The sequence below is a fragment of the Dreissena polymorpha genome, chromosome 8 (assembly GCF_020536995.1).
Source record: "Dreissena polymorpha isolate Duluth1 chromosome 8, UMN_Dpol_1.0, whole genome shotgun sequence".
Classification (NCBI taxonomy): Eukaryota; Metazoa; Mollusca; class Bivalvia; order Myida; family Dreissenidae; genus Dreissena; species Dreissena polymorpha.
The window spans coordinates 19,342,007-19,350,285 of record NC_068362.1 but is presented as its reverse complement, the minus strand read 5'-3'; the positions used below and the strand labels follow the sequence as shown (position 1 = coordinate 19,350,285).

Genomic DNA, 8,279 nt, shown 5'->3' with positions numbered 1-8,279 from the left:
AATTTGAGCCGGCCTGAATTACATTTGAGGCGGTCAAATTGGCCGCCGGCCGCCTCCTAATGAAAACCCTGATGGCCCTCTTGTTTAAATTGTATTCTTGTTTTTGTACTGGAGATTTAAAGTTCAAATGTTTAAATTTATCAATATAAAGCATATAATGGCAAGCTTCAATACATGCCCAAATCTGTTGGATTGCCCCTTTAAGGAACCTAGAACATTTTAAAAGGGAATATTGAACAATTTGCACAAAATGTATGTGTTCTTTTAATAAAGAATATAAAGTTGTATTTAAATATATTTTATTAATGAATGTACACATTTGATTGCTTTCAACTAATTAAATAATTTGAAATTCTACTTCAAATTAAGTGCATAAGTAGGAAGGCAGCTGACAGCAAAGCCAATATAGAAAATATAGACATAAAGAAAAAACGCAGCTTTTAGCGCAGCCAATGTAGCTATAGAAGGAAAACAGATTAGGTCACGGTTTTGCGAGGTTAGTCATTATTGGTATTAAATTATGAAATATAAACGCATTATACATGTCAAACTCATTAAAGAATTGCATTGTAGCTTGTTGTGTGTGATCATCCATATATTAATCCTCATCATATGAAAAAAATAACCCATCATAATTTTGACATGTAACTAAGTTTTATTTTTCCATGCTAACATGTTAGAAATGAAGAACGATATGAGAACCTTAAGAAGAAACAAAAGGCCGTTTGAAAGGACTGTTATCCATGTTAAACCAGCTAGGGGTCTGTAACAGGGTCTGTCCAAATATCCTTTATTTTGGGAAAGCACGTTCTAAAAAGGTGCGAAATCTGTCAACTTAATATACAAATGTAATGAATGTGGCACCTGTTGACTAACTTCTCAATATTCGATATTTGTAGACGTTCGAAGGGCGCCAGTTAGCGGGAGTTCAACTTCATTGAATTTGTCTGAAGGCTTATGTAACTTATGTTCGGAGATATGTTTATGTGTTAATCAAACTGTAGGCCTCACAAATGTAATTAATTTTTAATTCATTTGCACGTGATGTACACATCTGTGTAACTCAACAAATATAATCAAAATATAAACAAAGCAAATTTCTTTCTATTTCCAATATTCTATCTTAGCAACAACAATAATAGTGATCAACAAAATAACATTCACCAAAACACTAAAAAATATAATCAAAATATAAACAAAGCAATTTTCTTTTAATTTCTTTGTATTGCCATTCTTCTATCAGCAACAACAATAATAGTGAAACAACAAAATAAAAATCAACAAAACGCTAACCAATATAATCACAATATAAACAAAGCATTTTCTTTGTACTTATAGTATTCAATAACAATATAGAATCACTACATTCTTGTTGTAAAATATCAATAGCTTCAGAGTACGTTAAGAATCTATCAGTCTTTGAAAAAAAAAAGAACTTCTTTACCACCTCCAGTCAAAGGCGTTCTAGTGGGTTGTTCTGCTCTAGTAGTCATCATCGGTGTTGTGGTTGCGGGTGATCTTCTGGGTGCCGGCGTCGGTGCTGTGGTTCCTTTTTCCCCTCTTGTAGTCCGCGTCGTTGTGGTTCCAGGTGCTCCTTTGGGGGCTGTTGTCGGTGCTGTGGTTCCAATTGTCCTTGTTGTGGTGGTTCCTTGTTGTCCTCGTCATTGTTGTGGTAGCTGGTGATCTTCTGGGTGTCGGTATTGTGTTTCTTTTTTCCCTTCTTGTAGTTGGAGCTGATGCAGGAACAGGAACTGGAGCAGGAGCTTGGGCAGGAGCTGAATGTTTGACAGCTAAAAGCTGCTTCACTGTCCGCTCAACGCACGACACAACTGCTTAAGTTGCCTTTATGCTAAGATGGAGCCCATCCCTATTAAGCACGTCCCGGATGATACCTGTTTTTAAGAAAACTGACTCAAAATAAAATGTAATCATACATATATTATCATAGTTTTTGTAGGACATATGAAAACATACATGTACTATTCCTTGGACGGGTAGATGTTTGAACCATAAAGAAATACATACAAGACAGAAACGAAAGCAACCATCTAACTGACTTGCCATTCATGTGAAAGTACTATAAATTCAATCAGGTGTAACTTAATGTTTATGGAATGCAGTACACAATCCATTATACAATTACCGGTGTAGAATATACAATATACAGAAAATGTTAATGTTTTACATCATGTGCGCTATGGATGCCTGGCACTTGCACAAAGAAGAGCCATGGCAGTTTGGCTGCTACTCTGGGCCCCGTTTCATCAACGATCGCATCGCAACTTTAATGCCAAAATATCGCACATTTCTTATCGCATCGCAATTTGCGTTTCATCAAATATCGCATCGCCGATTTGAGTTGCGATATTCGCACATCGCCAATAATGAGGCTATTTTGCGTTTCATCAAAAATCGCACATCGCAAGAGCACCTGTTTTTTGCGATATTTTGCTTAAAACATGCGATCACACAAACCCAGTCGCAGACGGTAAAAAAAAATTCAATATGGCCGACGTGTTGTTTTTTTTTATGGAAAATAACGCGAGAAGAACAGAGCGGGAGTTCCGGCCCCGTCTGGAGATAGGCGGGGTTCGCGATATCGACTTTGTGAATCGGTATCGGGTAAACAGAACCACCGCACAGGAGCTAGTGGAGCTTCTGGGGCAGGATCTTGCCAGATCCGAACGTGGCGGAAAAACAATTTCGCCAGAGACCAAGGTAACATTAATGCAATCGACATGAATTTGCTAATTTGTTACTGTATATTTGCTGGGAGAAATTGACACACTAAGTACGGGGATTACGATCGTTATCAAGTACAGCAGAGTGCTGTTTTCTTACATCCGGTCTTAATTTGTTCTCATATCAACAGGTCAACACGGATACTAAAATGACATTGTATGATAATATAACCGTTGAATAAGCAGGCATAAATAGGCAAATCGAACAACGATTGAGTTGTAATTCGACTACAAAAACATACGAAACTAAGGGGTATTTGAATGTCTGTGCATGGACAGAATTTATTCTCTTATTTTGAACTTTCATAAAAATTATCAATAACGACAAAATCAACTATATTCCCTGTAAATTGATATTTAAAATTTACAATTATTATTTTGATTTTGCACATGTTTTCAATGGTTTGGCTAAAACAACAATATTATTTGGGATTTGTTTGCGCATGAATTTAGTGAGCGCCTCCTTTTCCAATACGCAGTATTGACCATGTACATGTCGCACATGGCGTATCAATATCGAAGTAGTCCCACGCTCAATTTCCTTGTGCGCCTCGTTGAAGCAAATCGCTTCATTGAAAAATAAAGCCTAGTCACATGAATACTATAGCCAATCAGAATAATGTTAAATAGTGAAACCAATGGCAATTGTTATTATTTTATTATGAAGACTCAGTCAACAGTCAATTAAAGGTAAGTGATATTTGTTTTTACAAATCTTATAACTTTAATAGATAACAATGACATACCGTTCTGCTTGAGGCGTTTATTTTCCTCTCCTTTGTCTAGGTTATCTGATATAACAAAGATATTGGGTAAAATATTTATACTTGTGTTTCTATTAATTATGAACAATTAATGAGCATGTGTTTCACTGTTGATTTGTGTTCATGCATGATATATCATATGAGGCTGTCCCCCTTTTAGTATGCCATATTCAATGCCAATTTAAGCCTTACATTATTAATGACATTTATTATTGCATTTAAAGTGCACTGTCAAATACCAAAAACAAAAAAACAAATGTCAAAATTTAAGCATGTTTGTACCCACCATTTTCTTGCATGGATCTCTTGAGTGGACCGGTATCGATCCCTCCACCTTGCACTCCGAACAGCTTTGTTTTGGGCACTAAGGACAATAGCTGGAAAAAGTGAACAACTATACATCATTCTGAAAAAAGTTGTTTTTTTTGCAAAATTAAAATAATAATATGAACCATGGACAAATGCTAGATCTGCATCATTATTTTATTTAAAATTTGTTATGTTTACAATATGAATACCTTATCCTCCAAAACAGTTAATTGCATTTTTTTTGGAAGAGCTGCCTCCCCAGAGCTTTCCACAAAGCGTCTTCTCTTGGCATCCTTCATAATGGTCCGGCTCTAAGATGAATAAAATACAATTTGAAATAATTTATGAGTACATGGTCTCCCTCCTCTGAATGGTAACAGTATAGTAACATGTCATTTACTTTCAGCTACATATATATTGAAGAAAGTGCATTCAAATACTGATCGTAATGATTTTTTAGTGATTATTAATCACAAAAACTTAATGTGTCAAATGCTAAATGATTGTATAAAAAGTGTGAAAAGGGAAAAAATATTAATGGTAATGGTGGGATTGAACTTACATCCTGACAATAATATAGCCGCAATTTGACTAAAAACAGGTTAAGCAATTATCCCCCTCTTAAAACTTATTACTTGCCTTGAATTAGTTTTTAGACCTTTGAATTTGAAGGATGACCTTAACCTTTCACCACTCAAAATGTGCAGCTCCATGAGATACACATGCATGCCAAATATCAAGTTGCAATCTTCAATATTGCAAAAATTATGGCCAACGTTAACGGACAGACAGACGGACGGACTGACAGTTCAACCGCTATATGCCACCCTACCGGGGGCATGAAAACCTATAATCATGGAGTAGGAAACCGAATATTTACACCTTGCTATTCATAATACATTTTAATTGTATAAATAAACAAATAAGTAATTGTACAAATAAATAAGTAAGATGATAACTTTTGTTTCTTTAAAGTGATTTTTATTATTGACTCTTAAATTTTATGTTATTCATGTTATATGCTTCTGACATGGGCCTGTTTAGTATAGTTGTAAGTGATTCATAATTTGTTATTGGCTTTACGGCAAAGTTTAAGTACAGCTAAGTTATTCATTTATAAAACTTATTACTACCATCATGGATTCTTCTTCCTATACAAACATATAAGGTAGATTTACCTTCCAATCACACCACTTTTTCATTGAATCTTCTACGTTCCTCTCGTTCCCCCCTACGGAATTTATTCTGCAAAAGTTTCAAATTAAACAAATGAATACATCTCAATATGTTCTTTCATTTTTTACCAAAAATAGTGGTAGGAGTGAGGGAGAGTACTTGGAAGTCTATATAAGTACAGTAGACATGGTCAATTTATTTTGTTATATTTAATATATAATTCATACAATATATCAGACTATTTCAAGCCAACACTATCAAAAGGTAACCAGTTGTTACTCCCCATGGACGTCACTCCCCATGAACATGCAGTTTGTTAAGATTACAGATTAGATTACAAGGTATGATCACATCTTTCCATGGGCACTTGCACTTTGATGTTAAAACAATTAATACGTTTTTATTCATTAACACTTCATTAAAAGATCAATTCCATTTTTCAGGGTTATTATAGATCAACTAAACTTAGGAGGAGGACAAATTTTCATTAGTGTGAATATACCCTATCACAATGTCAAGGAATATCAATGCTGAAAAGTAAACAATTTCAAAACCTTTCTTTCTGTGCATGGCAGTCACGCTGCATTTGAACATCGTGATTTTAGATTATTAGGATAATCATTACACACAACCTGTGTAACGTTAATGTGTCCATACCAATTTAATTATGTTTCAAGATGGTCCTCCATTTAATGTAAAAAGAACAAGAAAATTATGACCATGTCAATGTAAATTTTAACTCACGATTGGACGATGTCCGACCATGCACGGTCTTTGTCTTTCTTTGATAATGTGCCGGACAATTTGCCCCACAACACTTCATAATTTTGTTGGACGCCCTCGAGCAGTTCCTCGAGTTCTCTTGGCTGCCAAGAGGCGCTCCTATTCTCTACGAGATCTGCCATTGTTGTTGTTTGATCGTCTGTCAAATATGACAGGTGGCGCGAGATTCAGCAGGTGCCCGTTTTTTACGTCATTTTGATAGTAGACTGTGAGCGATTATCGCTCATAGCACTAAACTACCGGCAAACTACCGGCAAGAATCTGCGATATGTTTGATGAAACGCTTTTTAAAAAATATCGCAATCGCAGGTAAAAGATCAGCAATCGGCGATCGGCGATAATATCGCATCGCAAATTTTGATGAAACGGGGCCCTGGCTAGCATCCGGTTAACGGAGGTCGCATCCTTGTTATATGCCTCCAGTACACTCGCCACCAGGAAACACGTTCCTCTCGGCAGAATGTACTTAGCTGATTGTCGCTTACCCATTTCGTCGCCAAAGAGGTAAAGCCCTTTGAGTCAGGATAGCATATTGATTTCACAAGGCTTTGCAAATTCACAACAGCTTTCGTGTTTGACACTGTAACCTGCCCTGCCCTAAACTGATGCCACATTACTGAATTTGCCTGTTTTTTGGTCTGTTGTTCCACATTTTTGGCGTGTTGGGCAGAACACTTAATTTCAATATTGCCACAAGCATTTAAAGCATCCTTATTATTCGCTCCAATCACTTTTTTGTTTGAAAGTTCAGTCAAAACTTTGGGGAAATCATAAGTGTCCGACTTTGACACATACTTCTGGGCAAAGGGGGGAATAAGGAATGCCGGTTTAAAGCCTCTCCCACGTATGCTTGAGTGTTATGGAGCTTACCCCAGACACACAGTAGAGTCGGTCTCCACCAACAGCCTATCAACCACAATCTCTCGGACAGCAGACTTCTGCACTGGGTCAAAACACTCAGCCTTACCAGAGATGCTGAAATAGCACAGAGAAAATGCAGCAGACCAACTGAGAATCTGGTCAGGAGTTCCCGCAAAGCAGTGAAGGTGTATTTTTCTGCGTGGGACTGACATTATCCTGCATGAGAGGGAGAGCACGGGCATTCACCGTACAAGAGTGAGTGTCCCACCCCCGAATATGCAGGACTACTGGTAGCCTAGGGCAATTCAGCTCTAACAATTCCACAAACATCCTCTCCTGTCTGCCCCAATCCCGCTCAGGCTCCATCTGGTCTTAACCACTCTCTCCTAACGCAACCACTCCATCCTTCCCTAACTCCCTCTCAACCTGATGGACCGTCCCCTCAACGTCCCCTAGAGGTGCCTTTGGATGCACCCCAACTGCCAACCCAAAACCAGCGACACATGGATATTCCCATTTGTAATTGGGTGGTTCACAGAAAACTGAAATCCCCCCATTAACCCTCACCAGTACCTCAGGTATAGGCCCCACGAAATGCCCCACCAGCTCCTCTGTAGTTCAGGTGAAAGTGGCTGCCAAATGCGGTAGGTTCCGCATTCCTAGCCAACTCCCACGCACGGACCACAGGTCTTCTACCAGGGATTCAGGCTCAGGTATCGACCATGCCACTTGAGCCGTAGGCACAACCCGATCCCTTTCAACTAGATCGCTAGCTAACTCAGGTCTCCAAATGAACATGTTGACCCGACTCAGTCGCCTGAGTTTCCATCAACACCGGCCCGGGCACCTGTATCAACTCGGTTTCCAGAGTCGAAACAATTCCTCGAACAGCTACTGCCACACTACAATTTGGTCCGGGTTCCTGTGCCAGCTCAGTTTCCTGATCGACCCAGTCGCCGGAACCGCCGACTCCGTACAAGATGGCCCGGGTCTCTGTGACCACTCAGTTTCCTGAGCCACCCCAGCTGCCCGGACCATGCTGCGCCAGTAGGACCTCTGGGCCAAGAAATTGGACCTCAACTCAGGCCTGCACCTTCTAAGAAGTGCGGCCATCACTCTCCAGTGGAAGAGAAGTGCCCATTAGTTAACCCGTGTGACATGGAACACGGCCCGTATTTTCCAGTTGAACTGAAGGCACACCCTTTCCATTAAAGCCTGATCATTGTCGTAAAGCCAAGAATTCTCCAGAATGGTCAGCTTAATCATCATCAAGGCTCTGGAGACCCAGACCATAGACAATGCACATGATTCCCCTGAACCGGAGATGATCCAATTCCGGGTCCTCCCATTCCTTGCGACCAAAAGCAGGTGGGAGATGCTGGTGTGTCACATGGTATCTAAAGGCCTGTGTCCTGAATCCGCACAATGGGCAATACCGGACCTGCCTCATCCACTCCTTTTCCTCATCTTGGTGAGACCGGGACCTGTCCCTGGTCTCCACCCTTACTTATCCGTACGCCTGGGAGGTCACTCACCCCGACCCATATGTACGGGCTCCTCGATTTCATCTACAGGCCTTCTAATTCCAACCTTCTGCACTAGCTCAAGGCTGGCCTCTAAAGGAGCTCCAACCTCCATCTCTTCC

At 39.5% G+C, this 8,279-nt stretch overlaps 1 protein-coding gene across 1 annotated transcript; it reads right to left on the bottom strand.

Moving 5' to 3' along the window:
- Positions 1-3,410: 3,410 nt before the first annotated feature.
- LOC127842644 (nuclear apoptosis-inducing factor 1-like) lies at positions 3,411-6,150 on the bottom strand. Its single transcript, XM_052372272.1, has 5 exons — positions 5,735-6,150; positions 4,993-5,059; positions 4,024-4,125; positions 3,792-3,882; positions 3,411-3,532 (listed from the first exon to the last, which is right to left on the bottom strand). Exons 1-5 carry the CDS (start codon positions 5,893-5,895, stop codon positions 3,426-3,428), a joined length of 528 nt encoding a protein of 175 aa, XP_052228232.1. The 5' UTR covers positions 5,896-6,150; the 3' UTR covers positions 3,411-3,425.
- Positions 6,151-8,279: the final 2,129 nt, after the last annotated feature.

What these genes read in the sequence shown, in the direction of transcription:
- LOC127842644 (XM_052372272.1), bottom strand. Translation starts at nt 5,895, where the DNA reads ATGGCAGATCTCGTAGAGAATAGGAGCGCCTCTTGGCAGCCAAGAGAA. An exon ending in TGGTCGGACATCGTCCAATC is followed by an intron (nt 5,060 to 5,734) that starts GTGAGTTAAAAT and finishes AAACTTTTGCAG; the next exon opens with AATAAATTCCGTAGGGGGGA. An exon ending in GAGATCCATGCAAGAAAATG is followed by an intron (nt 3,533 to 3,791) that starts GTGGGTACAAAC and finishes TTGTTATATCAG; the next exon opens with ATAACCTAGACAAAGGAGAG.